This window comes from Lichenostomus cassidix, chromosome 11 (assembly GCF_008360975.1).
Source record: "Lichenostomus cassidix isolate B80296 chromosome 11, HeHo_3.0, whole genome shotgun sequence".
In the NCBI taxonomy this organism is placed as follows: Eukaryota; Metazoa; Chordata; class Aves; order Passeriformes; family Meliphagidae; genus Lichenostomus; species Lichenostomus cassidix.
The window spans coordinates 14,306,922-14,324,117 of record NC_139492.1 but is presented as its reverse complement, the minus strand read 5'-3'; the positions used below and the strand labels follow the sequence as shown (position 1 = coordinate 14,324,117).

The 17,196-nt window shown below is 42.3% G+C and overlaps 1 protein-coding gene across 1 annotated transcript; it reads right to left on the bottom strand.

Annotated features, from left to right (window-relative positions):
* Nucleotides 1-4,324: 4,324 nt before the first annotated feature.
* Nucleotides 4,325-16,792, bottom strand: CCNE1 (cyclin E1). Its single transcript, XM_085071952.1, has 11 exons — nt 16,651-16,792; nt 16,449-16,539; nt 16,145-16,213; nt 9,647-9,789; nt 9,408-9,543; nt 8,457-8,603; nt 7,589-7,684; nt 7,106-7,240; nt 6,911-7,022; nt 6,668-6,825; nt 4,325-5,814 (listed from the first exon to the last, which is right to left on the bottom strand). Exons 1-11 carry the CDS (start codon nt 16,662-16,664, stop codon nt 5,692-5,694), a joined length of 1,224 nt encoding a protein of 407 aa, XP_084928078.1. The 5' UTR covers nt 16,665-16,792; the 3' UTR covers nt 4,325-5,691.
* Nucleotides 16,793-17,196: the final 404 nt, after the last annotated feature.

Sequence of the window (17,196 nt, the reverse complement as noted above, 5' to 3'; positions counted from 1 at the left end):
TTTCTCTGCTCTCACAAGGCTGACAACCAGACTTCCCAATCAGAGATGTAAAAAGGTTTTTACTTGCCCTCTCCTGTGCTCAAATAACATCATCATCATCATCATTCTGGCAGAGGTAAGAGGGGTGCCTCCTGCAAGCCCAGAAACATCAGCTTTACCCACACCAGACAGCAGCATTTGGCAGGTCTGGCTGAAGTGAGAAAGCAACTTGTTTATTCTCAGACTGATCTTAAACCCAAGTGTAACAACCAAACCTCACTGTGAGCTGTTCAGTCCAAATATGACATTGGCATCTGGTAAGTACTGGAAGATTGATATTGTGGTGAAAAGAAAAAGGTTATCTTTTAACTCGTCATGGTCAATAACTCTTAACATGTAGAAGAACTAGGCTGAGGTGCTGAGCTGCAGAGCCTGGTGTTCTGGCAGACTGCCCCCCCCAAAAAAAAAATCTCAACATCTTACACAGAACTGCAAAATAAAGCACTGTATTACTCTTCTCCATCTGATGTTGCTGCTCTGGGATTCAATCCAAGAATGCTCAAACCATTTATCCTGGCTGCACGCAGAGCACGCCATAGGTAAGTTTGTGTAACTGGAGTCTGAACATGATAACCTGAGCAAATCACAGCTGTCCCTACTTCCTCTTATGCCTTGGGGGAAGCCCAAACACATTCCTACACAGTCTCATTACATTTTTACTCTCTTTGTGGTGAATACCTAATTTCCAGCCAAGACACTTATTTTTAGTTGTATGTGAGGCCTCTTCCATCCATATTTAAGAAAAAAGCAACAATCCTAGATTCAAAGCAGCATCTGCTCCCTGCTCATGCAGATCAGCCAGTCTTACCCTGTCAGCTTCAGTGGATTTCACATCCTTGTGTCATCGACAGCTTCTTTCTGGAAATTCACATCTGTACACATGTTAGGCTCCTGACCCTACTGAAAATAAAAATCTGCTTCCAAAGGAAGAAAATGGGATATACAAAGCTATGCTTTTAGCATAAAGAAAAATCACGTCTGTGGTGTGGCTGTTAACTGCATGATTTTCCAGAAAATGTTTAGGCTTGTTGCTTTTCTCTGTCAGGAAAATTGTTTAGCTCTTGATTAAACCCATTATTTCATTTTCAAGGAATGCCACTGTCTACAGATTGTGAGAAACCCAAACATTTGATCCTTTGATTTTGCCTTTACAGTATAGACATCCATTAACATATGCGGCCAAATACTGATTTTTAAACAAAGTGTGACCAACTGCAATATTGCCAGAAAGACATTAAGTGCATTTGGATTTACAGAAGCATTTCCCCTCCACAACCACTGTCCATAAACAAAATAACTCCTTTTCTAATGCTCATGAGAATTTAAGAAAGCAATCAAACCCTTACTTCTTTAGTCAAGCCATGGCAGAAGTTAACATTTGAGACTCAGAGCACAGGATCACATGTTGATAAAGGACATCTTTTCACCTCAAATAGAGACAGGTTTTGTCAGGCACCTGCTCTTCCCCATCCCAGGAGCAGGGGCTGGGGTACATATGACAGTACAGGCACCACATGGGAGAAGTTCTGCACATCTTTTTCCTTATATCCCAGGCAAACACATATCCTGAGGCAAGCATTTTTGATTTCCTATTTTTCTTCCTTGAATTAATATTCAATATTAATATTCAATATTCAAATTATTAATATTGCCACCATGCTGAAACATCAAAAATCATTGCATTATGAAAACACATTTACTTTCTTACTATATGAGTTATGTGAGAGCATGTTTGGCTCAGTAAAACAAACCCAGTTTTCAAGTAGATTTGCAGTTCCAGTAGAAAGGCTGCTCCCCTGAATCGCCAGCATCCATAGGACCAAAGCCCCTGGGATCAGAAAGGTTTTCCTTCCTTCCTTCCTTGATAGCCATCTGATTTACTCTGCCCTCAAACATGCCAGTCTGCAGGGTTTTGAAACCCCTGGTTTTATTCAGCCTACAAAGAATACTTCCTTTTTATAATGTGAAATTCACCTTAAACAGAAATAAAAAGCCTCATATACAAACCTACCTTTTGTGCTTAGCATAAACTTATTATTTCAAGCGATTGAAAGGAGATAGCTTAATATAGCATTGCAATATTCTGCAGTATTAGTCAAATGTTTGATTATGTATAAATTGTGGCAATAGTGGACTATTCAAAACTAGAGAGAAACACATTTTGTACTTTAAAATTGGTTTGCAGACAGCATGGCTGAAGGAGTGTTCCACCCAGCCACCGGGATTCAGGCTGCTGCTGCTGCTGTACTGTGTGGGAAGGAAAAAGTACCCAGGAATGGAGAGAACCCTAAGCCAGGCCATGAGAGCTTGCAGGGCCTGCAGCTGCCATGGGCTGGCTCTTGCCTCCACCTTGTGCAAGCAGGGATGGAATAAATAAACTCTTTGAGCTGTAATTCCCAAGAACCAAGAGGAGATGCTGACCTGAGACCTAGAAACCAACAGAAACAGAGAGAGACCACCCTCTTGCTTCAGGGCAGACAAGCTGTGCAGAAATATTTCTATGAACTATTTATACCAACATCTATTTCTGTTAGGTACCTACAGCACTTACAACAGCAGAGCACCTGGCTGACTCAGTGGGGACTGCCATGCCTCCATCTTTTCTGTTCACCGGCACTGTTCCTCCCAAACCCCAGCTCACAACTGCAGCCTCAGCTTATTCATTTGGGGCTATTCCCTTCAATACAGCCACAGCTACCCCCAACTTCCAATTTTATAGTAGCAGTAATGCAAAATTAGTACTGGATTCATTTCTGTTGTTCAGTTTCTCTGATGCCCCCAGCTTTCACACCAAGGTGAGGGTTTGATGCATTGTTATGACAAACCTTTCAGGAGGAGAAGATAATCATGCACCACCTGGGTTACTGCAAATTCAATTTACTTTGCAGCATGCTTTATGCTGGTCTGGAGCTATTAAAGAGAGACAGTTTCCAGTTGAGGAGTGTGCAGTAGTGCAAAGCTAAATTGCTTTCTCAGGGTTGTCTCTCCTGTATCACCCTGAGGCTGCTCACCCCTGGACGCCTCTCCTCATCTCTCAGGGTAGCACATCTGGGGTCAGAGACAGCCTGCAGGAACACCTGTATTTGGTATTAGCTTATCTTTGTTGCACAAACTTCTGCCCAAGCATACCAAACATCTTTCTCTTACCTAGCCAGGCAGAACCGTCCCCTTGCTTCCCCCCACCCAACTGGACCAGGACCAGAATTTTAGAGAACAGGATCCACAGGCAAAGAAATATGGAGGACACTCCCTCCTAGAAGTGGTTGGTTGGGTTTTTTTCTCTTCTTATAGGGACAACTATCTTCATGAAAATTATCTGCACTGGGCCTCCCTAAAATGTCAGGGCTTTTCCAGCTTGGGGCAACCAGTGCATAATTTTTTTCAAGCTACCCTAGAAAGACAGCATCAGACAAACACAGTATCCATGTGTACTGCAAGGCAACCAGAAACAGAGATTCTTAAAACATGAGATAGAAGATGAGAAAGTAAGAAAATAGCTCTCAAGCTCCCCAAGATGGGATGTGCTGCATGTCTGCCACATGACTGCATTCCTACCTGGGAATCTGCAAAGCCACGATCTCCATGCTCCAAACAGACTGCTTTCCATCAGAATATAGGAGGCTGACCTTTCAGAAAAGAAAGTTATAAAATTAGCAGGATTACCCTTTGAATCAATCTAAATTTAGAGGACTGTTATCCAAACAGGTTTCATGCATAGGTATATCTCTATCTCAGATCCCAGTTTCCCACACAGCCCAGAAAACACATGGAACACCTACATTCACTCTTGCATAGGTATTAACCATAGTTAAATATTTAGCTTAAACTGAAAGTTAGGAGTTTACCTTATCTGTAATATGACTACCATTTTCTTGAATGGTTAAATGCAATCCCCATTTATAAGAGGCCAGTTAAAAATTTAATTTTTTTTTTCTTTTTTTGGTGAAACATCTGAAAGGGACCAAGATCTGAAATTAAACACCAAAAGGACTAGCACTGAACCTTGCCTGGTGATTTAGGAATTAAACCTAAGACTAGTTCCCCAATCCACTCCCATTTTGTGTTCTAAATTCAAGGACAAAGCACCAAAATGCATCTAGGCAAATACTTCAATATGCATGAAATATTACATCCCCTTTGTCTAGAACATGCAATTCTCTGAGAAATTAAAACCTTTCTGAATTGGCACCAGCAAACTTTTCCAGCTCACATTTACACTTGTTTTGTTAGCACAGTACTTATAACCATTCATAGCAAGGAAAAAAAGCCAGCAGCACCAAAGAACTTGCTTACCATTGATTACCACAGGCATTTTTATTACATTAAAGCTTTAACATTCATCAGAATACTGGGTCAGGGAAGAGAAAAAGTAATAAAAAGCAGCCTTGCTGGGTACTAATGTTTAAAAAACTAACCAACAACAGAGTAGGAACTTCCTGAAATATTAGTAGCATTTAAGTTATCTGCAGCAGGACATGATGAACTCTAGTAGTCTCACAAATGTTTTCAGTGTTATTGAACAGTCCTTCAAAGCAAGCACCAAAACACATACCACAAACAAGCAACCATTTATTTCTGTGTTCCCCTCTTCTCCAGAACCTTGAGTTTCCAGAAGGATGTCCTAGTAGGACCTCTGAGATTCTCAGACATTGCAAAGGTCAAAGACTTTCCTGTAGAAAGGCACATATCCCTCCAGAATTTAACTCTGCATACAATTTTGTCAAATACTATGCCAAATCCCCAATGTTTAAATTATTATTTAAGAAGAGGTAGTCTTTTCCTACTGATCACCTCTCACTAGCCATCACCTAAGGGTAACAATACAGACAATCTGATTCAAGAATTTCTCACTAAGCTAACCATTACAGAGAGTGTTATGGAAGGATTCCCCATATACTTGTCATGTTTATTATCCCCTCCCTAGCCCCCTGTACCTGGCTAGAGAAAAATCCAAGTAGCCTAACATGACAATTTTACCTTAGTATCCAGATAAAGAAGTTTCAATGGATAATCCAATAGTGGTAAATAAATAAAGCAATAGTTACTACACTATTCATCCCCAACTCCCACACTTATTAATGGTCACAGTCTGAAAAAATTTTAACTGATCATAGTTAAAAGAAATATAGAAATATACATAAAACCAGCTGTCTTAGACAGCATTTTTATTAAAAATGAATACACAGAGACATAGCAGCTTTTACAATAAAGGGTTTTTTAAAAGGCATCAAGTTGTAAGCCAACCATTCGAAAAAGAGGCTTTGAAATGTTGTCCTCCACAGTACTTTTTGTCCATTTGTCAACAAGGACAAATCTGCGGATTACCCAAAGGACAAACAGGCACAGTAACAAATCTAAACTTCAAGCCCTTTTTCTGAACAGTTGATCAAGCATCACCCTCCGTAGCAGCATCTGGAGCACACTTCGGTGTTCTTTCAAGTGGCTGGTGTACTTGATCCATTTCTTTAAAATATTTTAACATTCAATAAAACTATTTCAAATAGAAAAACTTCTGTCACATGAAAGTAAGGTTTCCTTTTCAGATTCCATGAAAGCTTATGAACTTCACTGGCAGTATTTCTGTAATGGAGCAGGAGCTAAAACCAGCAGAACAGGCACTTCAGCAAAATTGTCCATCAAGAGTTTCTAAAGTCATATTGATTGCAGTCCAGAAGACAGTTTCTTACTACTTTGTGGTGGTGTAAGGACACCAGTAGGGAAAGGTGAAGTCCTATTTTGCTCAGCCAATATGGCTTGTTTTGCTTGAGCTCTGTCCTGAAAGCACATAAAAAAAGAACTGGTGTGTATCAAAAAAGATTTGGTGTGTCTGTGCAACAGATCAATATAATTCAGTGTTTTATAAATCTGATTAGATTGCTAATCTGGAAATGCAACTCCATCTCCCTCCTAACAGTAACTGATAAATCACATAGTACACAATAGTTACTTGTAGTTATCTTGTAATACAACTCCAAGACATCAGCATTAACTTCTGGAATCTGATGATTAACACTGATTTTTAAGACACGACCACTTTTGCAACTTCAAGAAAGCAAAATTCAGAAACTGAACAGGAAAAACTTCAACTTTTACCTGCAATTCAATATCCTAAATAGAAAAAACAACCCCAACAGCTTAAATTACAATTTGTTGAACAAGGTTTTGATCCTTTGCAAGTTTCTCACACTAAAAACTACTCTTGCTCCACTTCTTGTCAACAACCACTGTCACATAACAGTCCCACAAAATCAGTCTCAAGTGACCAATCTTTATTTTTTTCTTGATCAGACAGGACTCTATTAGTGGTCTTTCCTAGAGAGAAAGGTCTAACACATAGTATTTGAAGTATCCCAAAGGGTAGAAAAATGCTTCTGATTTCTACAGTAATTATACACTGTGAGATGAGAGGCTGAAGGCACAATCATCTTTTTAAACTAAATATTGAACAAGTCAGTCAAGTCTTTGTCCCAAGAATTTTGGATCTGGAGTACAACTTTATGCCTTTTATCATCTAAATACCCTCAGTGTCAATCTGCTAATGATTGAGTTTACTGTATTTTCTAACCGAAGAAACACGACTTCAGAGATTTCACAGCCAAGTCTTTATGTTCATTATGCTCATACATACCAGCAAATCAAAGCTGTTTATGTGCGTCTGTATATTGTGCAAATCTTCAGGAGCTATCCCGCTAAAGTGTTTGAGTTTGGAGCTTCCTACTTCCCTCAGGGCCATGGCAAACGGGACCATCCATTTCACACATTCCTCTATCTCACAGAATTCATAACCTGCAACACAAGACACATGCTTATCTGCCTGAATGAAGGCATAACAATTGTCAACACACAAAACTTAGTTTATAAATGCCGATACCTGAAACTTTCTGCATCAACTCAGATGAAGAGAAGTGATACAAAGCAGAAGCTGCAAGTATTCCATATGTATATTCCAAGCAGCCAATATCCAGCACACAGAGATCCAAGAGCTACAAGACAATAGATGTTTAGTAAGCCTGACACAAGAGCACTTTTCCAGGTGAAACAGCACTTGAAGGGAAGTCAGTCTTACCTCTGTTATTTGTACAAATATCTGCTGTGGATATTGTGGCAGCATTACCTCATAAAGCTCATTTAAATATGCAACTTGCAGGTAAATGTTTAGCCACGATACAACTGTCAGTGGATTTAAGTTCCAATTAAGAGCCTGAAAGAATAGACATACACAAGACTTCAGTGTCAATTTAAGTACAGTTCCTAACTTAAACCATGCAAAATGGTTTAATTCTTGTCAATTAAGGCATCTTTGAAATACGCAAATCTAAGACCCTCCTGTAGCTCTTCCTGCTGATATGGTCAGAGAACAATTAACTTTGTTAATACATACATACTGGTAGATGTGCTTTAGATCACTCATTACCTAGAGAAAACACTGCTTTCTAATTAGCAAGAGAAATTGTGCCTTTTAGCAGCACATAAGATTAACTGAGGTGCTCTGCTTTTAGTCTGATTGTACTATACATTTTTAAAAACTAATTCCACTTTTAAATATTACCTTCATAATGATCAATTCCATACTGATGATTTCATCTTCTGTACAGGCTCCATCTGTAACATAGGCAAACTGGTGCAACTTTGGTGGATAAATTTCCTGAAAGATAGGAGATCAAGTATTCAATTTATGGAATAGGTTGCAACTAGCTTCACGTTACTTTAAAAAAAAATAAAGAAAAAGAACAACCACGGCTTCAGCCTTTCAAAAGAGAACAGGGAAGGGGGAAAAGGGACCACTCCCCCCTTTCGAAATCCTGGTGTTCTCTGCCTTTAATAGACACAGATTTCTTGTTCATCATAGCCTTCAACTTTCACTTTGGATGGATCAGTACAAACCTACACTGTTTGACTATAGCACCACTGTGACCGTATCATAACTGACATCTAGATTTTTTAAAACATCCTAAAGAAAAGGCTTTTTATCTCTTGCTTAGGAACAGACTTAACAGCAACTCTCTTACATGACTATGAACTTAAGCACTGTGTATTTTAGTAGTCCAGACTGTTCCAGGAAATAATAGCTCAGACTATCATGCAGTAGGGACTCTACTGACTATGGAATTGCAACAAGTGATCTCTGTATACAGCAGCCAGCCAAAAATTCATTTAGCAACTGCAATTAAAACTTCTGATTTATTCTAACGCTGAATTTTCTAATGAGAAAACTAGCTAACATCACAGTATAATTCTACCCACCTCTAAAAAAAACCAGGAATGTTGGGGAAAAAAAAGTATCTTTTTTCTGTGTCCCAGCTGAAAAACTCATAGCAACTAACTCCATAAAGCTTTCCACAATGTGTCCAACATACAATAAATGTGCTGTGTTTCCATTCACATTTTTATGTGTAAGTAAAGCTGGAGATACTTACCTCAAGCTTTGCTGCTATGAATAGAGAAGTGACACCAATAAGCTGCAATAGTGTTTTTACAACATCCTGTTGTGTTGCCATAAACCGATCAAAGAAATCTTGTGCTAAATAAAAAGTTTCTCTATGAAGTTTGTAGGCTTCACAAACCTAGAAAGACAACAGATTACAAAGGTTAAGAACTGTGTTTAAGAGTCAAAACTAGACACTATATATATATTTTAAAAAGAGCATGAAATAGACATGAAATTCTATCAGCTTTCTACTTCACTGCTATTGTGAAGTAACATGTTAACTGAGAGCATGAGTTAAACAGTTTCTTTTGACACAAGATGACTGTCATTACTGTAACTTCCAAGAAAAAAACCAGATCAGAGTGAAAACCCTTTTAGGAAATGCAAGCACATTTTCCAACACAATGTCAGAACATCGGTTCCTCATTTTTTGCAAAGATGCATCATTCCAACACCTCAAAAGAGAAAATTCTTACAAGTACTTCAAAATTAAGCACAGAGATTATGCCACCAAGTATCCAAACAGCAAAGACTCAGGCACAAGAGGAGTTGTAGCACATACTATATGACAAAAACAGATTAAAAAGGCTGTGAGATGGATCTGATCTCTAAGGCACCACACCTTCCTTCTCACAGTGACTTTCATAATTATTTGTTCAGCCTTTGTCTGCAGGGTGACCTCAAAAAGCTTACACTGTGTTAGGGACAAATTGATTATTATCCACTATCAATCTAAATGAGTAACAGAATACATTGCCAGTTTGCAAATCCTCAGCCCAATACATCATATATTCTTTAAGTTTGGTGCCATTCATTGACAAAATTTAAGATGACGACAAGTATCTGGAGCTAAATGTGCTCCTGAAGTGCACTCATGACAGTTATTAGCGCACTTCAACAAAAGCACACTTGAAACACTCACAAGCACAGAAAAGCTTACCTCCATTAGCCAGTCTAGAAGGACGGTTCTCATTTTAGGCTGCAGCTGAGGGTGCCTTTGCATGTAAAATTTATCCCTCACATAAGTCTCTTCTTTGTTTATCATGTTTTTCCATACGTCATCCCTGTTTGCCCAGCTGAGAGAGATCAATGTTTAGTTTTGGATCATCAGACAAGAGTGATCATGTCTTTCTACACCAGAAAGAGGCAGAGGCAGCAGCAGCAGCCCAGCACACTTACCCTAGTGCTGGCAGTGGGGTAGCTCTGGTGGGAACAACATTCAGGTGGATAAAGCGCGAGTAATTGACACTAACGGGATCATCATCCTTATCCGGAGTAGGAATCAGCATGTGGGCATTCTCATGAATGTTGTTCCAGGACATCTATTAAATGAAACAGGAGATTTTACAGTAATCATTTTAATTGTAAGCAGAAAATAGTAACTTTTGTTTGTCACAATTTCTTGCCAATGCCTTATCTCTTCAAGCTGCACAGAATGGTAGAGGCTGGAAGGCACCTCTAGGTCATTTTGTGCAACCCCTGCTCATGCAGGGCCACCAAGAGCCAGCTGCCCAGGACCATGTCCAGAAGGCTTTTGAGTATCTCCAAGGATGGAGACTCCACAACTGCTTTGGGCAACCTGTGTCATGCTTGGCTACCCTCACAGTAAAAAGTATTCCACAATATTCAGAAGAAACCTCTTCTGCTTCAGTTTGTGTCCACCTCCTCTTGTCTCATTACAGAAGAGAGCTTGGTTCCATCTTCTCTACATCTTCCTTTCAAATGTTTATATACAATTGATACAAATCTCCACAGCCCTCCTTTTCTCCAGGCTAAATAGCCCCAGCTTCCTCAGCCTTTCCCTGTAGGAAAGATGCTCTGGTTCCTGAATTATCCTCATGAACCTTCTCTGGACTCTTTCCAGTATATTCAAGTCCCCTTTACAGGGGAGCTCAGAACTGGACACAGCACTACAGGTATGGCCTCACCTGTGCTGAGTAGAGGGGTGTTGCTTATTTGCACAGTAGAGTAAGCCTGGAAGTAAAGCTGGAGAATATTCACCCTGTTCTCCTTTTGAAGGACAACAACTGTTTCATGGAGGGATTGCCCAAGTCAGGATCTCCTGTTGTCATGCTGCATTTTGTTTTTACCAAAAATATAGTTGCCCTCAGGTAACGAACAAGCAGATGGAACTCAGAAGACCCAGATATGAGGTCAGGATTTCTGGTAAGGAATATGTAAATAACATGCCTGAAGCCATGGTTTCATGCAAAGCATCTCAGACAATGAACATAGTAAAACAGCAGGTTGTAGAATTTTGCACTCATTCATCTAGCAGAGTTAAGATAAAAATCCAAAGCATATGTGATCCAATTTTCAGAATAAAGCAAGTACATGTTAAGCAATTACCACCAAACTGTCAAGCTGATAATTTTGTATACAGATTTCTGCCACGGTCTGCAAACATCAGATATCCAAAACTTCACCTGTCATGTTCTTTCAACTTTTATCTGGACCAGAACTTAAGTTTAGATTTACTCTTCTACCATCTAACTCTTCAACAGGACCTTGTACACTTCACACAGCTCCCCAGGAAAATACTACTTTATTTGCAGTAGAATACAAAGCCAGCACTGTGTCATCATGCCTAAGCAAATTAAAATATGGAATTTCTGTTTAACACTGAAGTCAGCCATCTTGCTACAAATCAATCAGTTCTGCACCACTAAAAGGACAGAACTCCCTAATAAGATTTCTAACATGCTAAAAAAAATTAAAAACAAATTCAGAAGAATCATTAGGCACTATCAAGTAAAACACTGTGCGAAACTTTGCCTCTTGCAAAAAAGCTTCCACAATTGATTTTTGCCATCTTTCCTACATATGACATCACTTTCCAGCAAAATGGCTCCCTCCTGCACCAGTTCAAGAAACAGAAACCACTGACTTGATGAAACAAAAACCACATTTCACAGTTCTCTCACAGCTAAGACTGCTTTGCACTTCGAGTTGCTGACACACAGATCAGTCTTTTTTCTTCCTGGGAGTTCTACATGCAAATATAGCATAGTTACATACCAGCCATGCCAGGATTTAATTTGGGTGGGGAGGAGGCAAAAAGAGGGGACAGTATCTTTGTCTTAAAAATTAGACTCCTTAAAAACTGACAGTTTGAATGAAAATGTAACATTAGCATTGGCTGAAGTTAATTTTTGTCCTCCCTCAAAACCAGACTTTAGTCACACTTTGTTCTCCAAACTGCACAGTAAGCCCAGCTGCCAACAGCCTTTGGAGAAGTGCTGTCTTATCAGTTAATCAGCAAACAGAAAAGCAGTAGATTATATAGTATCTATTTAAAAGTGCCTACTACACCAGCAGCTTCTGAAGACCAGAGACTTGCTCCACAAAGTTCTCAGACACCTCATACACTACATGCTACAGTTACTAGAGCTCTCACTACCCTCAATTTTCTATAACGAAACAGAAGTCAAAGGTCAAGAGCCTCTTAGGTGCTTTGACAGAAGGGAAAAGTTTTTGACTACCCTATCATGTCACTTAACAAGACACTGAAGAAAAGCTGTGCGCAACACCAAAAACATATAGCTTAGCTAGAGGCAAGAAGGAAACTAATGTGCAGGGTCTCAAAAGAAAGAGACTCATTGGGGAAGGAGACAGGAATTAATTTGCGTAGGTGAGGGAGCACCATAACTCTGGCACAACTTTTGGTTGAGGGAATGAACGTATCGATCACGCCCTTGAGTCTTTAAAGCAGATTCAGCGAGACATTCAATCGAAAGAAACACTATCAAGAAACTGCATTACCTCACACTGTAACTGTAAGGAAATAGGAGCCACCACTGAAAAAGAAACAGTTTAAGGTGGGGAGGGTATGAGGAAACCATGAAGAACTTCCTTTGGGCTTGCACAGAGCCAATCTGGAGACCTGTCAGAAAGCAACAGATGTTAACCCAGAATCTGTGCAGCCTAGCAGAGGAAACACTGCAGTCCCGGGCTTACTTCTGAGACAAACAGGAGCTGAAGCAGCAGGCAATCGAAAAATCAGTAGGGAGAATTGCCTCTTCAAATCTATATGGAGCCCAGCAGGAAAGCTTGGTGACACCCACAGTAATATTCCAGATACAGGAACAATCAACCAGAGATGCAGATCTCTATCTCAGACCTTAGCAAAAGACACAGACTGGAGAAACTGAACTAAGCACACAGGAAGGCTCATTAGAAGGGGTACCAAGAGGGCAGAAGGTGGGTGATAAATCCATTAGAGCACCTGAGCCCATATAGCTCCAAACAAAAACCAGGAGTTCAGAAGTGGGGTTTTTTTTAAAGCTCAAACATTACCAGGCCTCAGTTGTCTGCAGCATGTCACCATTCACCGATACGTCAAATATTCATAGAAATGGATCTTTCTGAACAACCTTCAGGGTATAGACCAGACACAAAGCAGAGCAGGTAGTGACCACTGGGGTTATTGGTTACAGGCCAGGCAGGGCCTTCAGTGAAGAAGCAATACCTAAAAGTACAAGCTGCTAAGACACTTGTGCACCTTGATGTGAGCTAGGAGCCACCAGAATGAGCTTCTACAGACCCAGGGCAGCAGGAGATGACCCAGAACTGCATTCATACAGCAACATCAGAGGATTTTCAGCATGGAAATCAGTGGCAGAGGAACAAGGAGGGGATCAAGCTTGTCTGTCTCATCCTAAAAGCAGTACCTTGTACCAGAGACATTGGTATCAATTCTGAGACCACAGCCTTAGTTTGCCCATCAGAAATAGCAAGACCTATAATTCTAGCCATTTTTCACTCATAGGATGCATTGCTTTGAGGTATTGAATTCTTCTTTGCCACCAGAAGGGAATTCCAGATTTAATAAATTGGAGAGAAAAGAGCAACTCACATTAAGTTTTCCAATCCTCTTGGGATCACATAGGAGCTTCTACTTCTTTTGAAGAAGAATCTAAATTGTCCTGACCAACATTAGGGCCAAGTCAGGTTTTCAACCCGGGTAACAGTTTACACTTTCTTTTTGTGGGGTTTGTTTGTTGTATGTCTTTTTTATTGAATCTTTTTGTAGGGTTTGTTTGTTGTATGTCTTTTTTATTGAACCTTTTAAAGTTAATCTAGGTTAGTCAAAGAAACTTTCTGGAGGATATTTTCAAAACACTTAGGTGGAACACTTTGATAATGCTAAAATCAGATTCTGGAAAACGTCTAGCGAGGAACTGATCAATATTTCTTCCTGAGAGTTTATGCCACCATTACACATGAAAACATTAGCTAGCTTCATCTAAAGAAACTAACTTCTAGAGTCAATTCTCTGCTTTATCTGGAGGTGAGCATGCAATTGTATCACAGATGCAGATTACTCTAATCTAGTGAGATGAATTTTGTTTTACACGGAGCCTTGGAAGTGTATTCATCCACAGAAAGCAGCCAGAATTAGTATGAGAATTGCTAGCAGAATTACAGCAGTGCCAGTTCTCCAAAATCAAACACAGAATTTATGCAATATTCTGCTGTCACAGACCTGATGATATAGCCACCCTTTCATCACATAAAGGGTAACGGCATCCTAATTAAGAACTGGGGCCTTATGTTCCACAGAAGCAAACTAATGAATTGACTATGAAGATGTCATAAAGTGGGATGTGACTATGATATTTTGCCTTGTGGATAAACTAGTGTCAGTAAACAATTTATTTAATGTAGAAGTCATGTGGTACAGGCTGCAGTGGATTTATAGCCGCTTGCATTTTAAAATTGTCGTGTCTCCACAGAATAACTGTCGCCCTGGCTATCATTCCAGCCTGCTATACTGCTGCTGGAACCGTAAACATATTCTCATTAGTGGTCCATGGCAATTTATATCAGAGAATAGCTTGTGTCACACCATAGACTGAAGAGCTGCTGCTGTGCAGCCAAATGTTAGCTTTTTTTAACCAGATCTGGAACAATCTGGCTACTTTGTCACAACAAAAAAACCTTCTCTATGTAGGGAAAGATACACAGGCATGGTATTATTTATTGTTTACAGAATGAAAGGGTCAAATTCCACAAGCACCATTTTTGATGTCTACTGCCTGAATTATGTAAGTTTTAGTTTACCTATCATTCCTGAAGTAACACTGAATGGCTACCAGGCCAAGAACACAAACAAGAAGACAAAACTGGAAGTCTATCTGCTTTCAAAGTTGAAGGTCAACATACACAAAAGGTATTTCCAGTTTCCTTCCACTGTCTTTCTGGAAGCCAGTAAAATTGGGTCCCTGTTGAAATTTCCTAACAATACCTTGTTATTATGCAATAAACATGCACAAGAAGGCCTTGCTCAGTTTAAACAGAATGAATCTTCTGGTGAAGGAGAAAGCTGCAGTGAAGGACAGGCAGCTCTTCCTTGTCAGAAGTGAGAAATTAGTTTAATATACTGTGCAAAAGAAAGACAGAAGGGAAGGAGAGATCCCCTCATTAAATGCTCACCATTTGAGCCCTGCTTAATATGTTGACTGATAACTAGTGTACGCAGTTGCAACAAGCAGAGGCCATTCCAAACAATGATGCCCATCTGTTATGGTAGCACTTCAGTCTTAGAACTTCCAGCTGCCACTTCGGGTTAGATGTGCCACATTATGCACAGCCTTGCCTACCAAATGAGGACAGGCTGCACACCCTGACCGTGACTTCTGCAACTCCAGCATCACCCTGCGTGTGCAGTGACAGGCTGAAGCCTCAGTGACAGTGACTGGGCAGGTGTGTGTGTGTTCAGGGCAAAAAAGGAGGGGATGAACCTATTCCAGAACACAGGCTACTCTGTTTTATTTGTGGTGGGCATCTCTAGGTACAAAAGCATTATGCTTTCAATACCACACACCAACATGGCATCCAAGAGAGATACCAAAAGAATCTCCTTTTTCAAGATTTTGGAAGCACACAAAGGGAGCTAGAGGACACCACTAAAACTAGTCTTGACTTTGTAACTCAGCTAATTTTAAATGTCTTGCTAAGAAAGCTGGCAATGGTCACTATCAACCTCCACTGCAGGATCAATTTTCACAGGTAGAGTGACTCTACATAAATTACTTTGTTCTGTAGGGAAACAAAGCCTATTTTACTATGCCATTAGCATCTAGCATACACTTCCAAGTTCTAATCAGGAACCCCTTATTTAGTCTGTCTGATAATTACACTCATGAATGGGAATGGAGCTGATGCTACAAAAAGAGAGGTATCTTTTCTCTCTCCCAGATTATACAGAAATAGAAACAGGACTCCAAAAAGAACCACCTCAAGAGCTGATTCTGTCTGCATGCTTAAGTGTCTTGTGCTTTGGCCAGCAGGCTTCAGGAGCACATGTACAAGGTACATTAGTATGTGGCTGTACTTTTGCAACTCTCTAGAGAAGTCAGTGCAGAGTAGGCCTAAAGACTTGCCAGGTGGACCCTTGCAACACCATGACAGCTGAATATACTTCAGCATTAACACAATGTTTTAGACCAACACAGGCCTTGTCTCTTGCAAAGGCTCCAAAGGCATATATATGAACTAAATTGTTAGGCACACTCCATCACCAACCAGGACCAATAGTCCCGCTCACCCACTGCTATGTGGCATGTGGCAGCTGCATATCTGCTTTACCGAGTTCACACTAATAATGAGGTACTGCAAAGTAAAAGCAAGGTTAAGTGATATTACAATATTTACACATAACGCCAATTCTATTACCTGTTTTTCACACTGCTTTTTTCTAGTCATCTCCATTTTGGCAATTTCTTCATCGGGATCCTGTAAGAACTATAAAAAGCGACATATAATTTCCGGAGTACAAACCGCGGGACAAGCAGCTGTTGGCGGCTGTGACACGCGCCCTGTCCCTCAGCAGCACAGCCCCGCAGCCCCCAGCCCCGGAGCCACCCGGCCCCCGGCCCACCGCGTGGGCCCCGCACCCCAACAAAAGGCGGCCAAGGCACGGGGGCCCAGCCCGGCGGGGGGGGATGGCCCGCGGGCACCGGGCCGGGCCCGCACTCACCGTGGCCACATCAGCTTTCCTCTTGCGGGCTCGCATGGTGTACACCGCACCCGCGTCCCCCTTGGCGGGACCCTTCTCCTCCGCGCAGTCGCTGCCGAGAGAAGGGAAGCTGAGTGAGCGCCGGCCGCGGGAGCCTCCCCGGGGTGCCCGGCGGGGCGCTCGGCCTGCAGGGCCCCGCGCAGGGCGGGCCCGGCGCACTCACCTCTCCCGGCGCATGGTGCCCGCCTGGGCCGGCCGGGGCGAGCCGAGCGCCGCGCGGGACGCGGCCGAGCGCGCCCGGGCCGCAGCCCCCCCACAAAGGCCGGCGGAGGCGCGGAACGGGCGGCCGGACCGGCTCCACAGGCTCCCCCCCGCCCCGCGGCCACCCACCGCCCTCCGCCCGCCCGCGCTGCCGCTCACTCACCGCCGCACCGGCCCTCGCCGGCCGGGAGCGGGTGGTCGGCGGGTGCCGGGCCGGTGGGGCAGGGCGGGACGCGGGCGGGCTCCGCGGGCGCCTGCTGCCTCACGGCGCGGCCGCTGCCGTCCCTGCGCGCGGCGCGGGCCGCGCCCGGCGGGACATTTAAACGCGCGGCGGCGGCGCGGGGCCGCCTCCCGACCGCGCACGTGGCCCCGCGCGCGGGCCGGGGCGGGGCGCGGGAGCGGCGCGGGGTCCCGCGCGCGGCAGGGGGCGGGGCCGGGGGCGGGGCCTGGGGATCCCGCGCGGGAGCGGGGCTGAGGGCGGGGCGGGGCTGAGGGCGGGGCGGGGCTG

Excerpts from the sequence above, each read along its gene's own strand:
- CCNE1 (XM_085071952.1), bottom strand. Across the intron at positions 9,790-16,144 it reads AAAAGCAGTGTGAAAAACAG|ATGTCCTGGAACAACATTCA; the intron begins GTAATAGAATTG and ends TTCATTTAATAG. Across the intron at positions 7,685-8,456 it reads TCATAGCAGCAAAGCTTGAG|GAAATTTATCCACCAAAGTT; the intron begins GTAAGTATCTCC and ends CCTATCTTTCAG.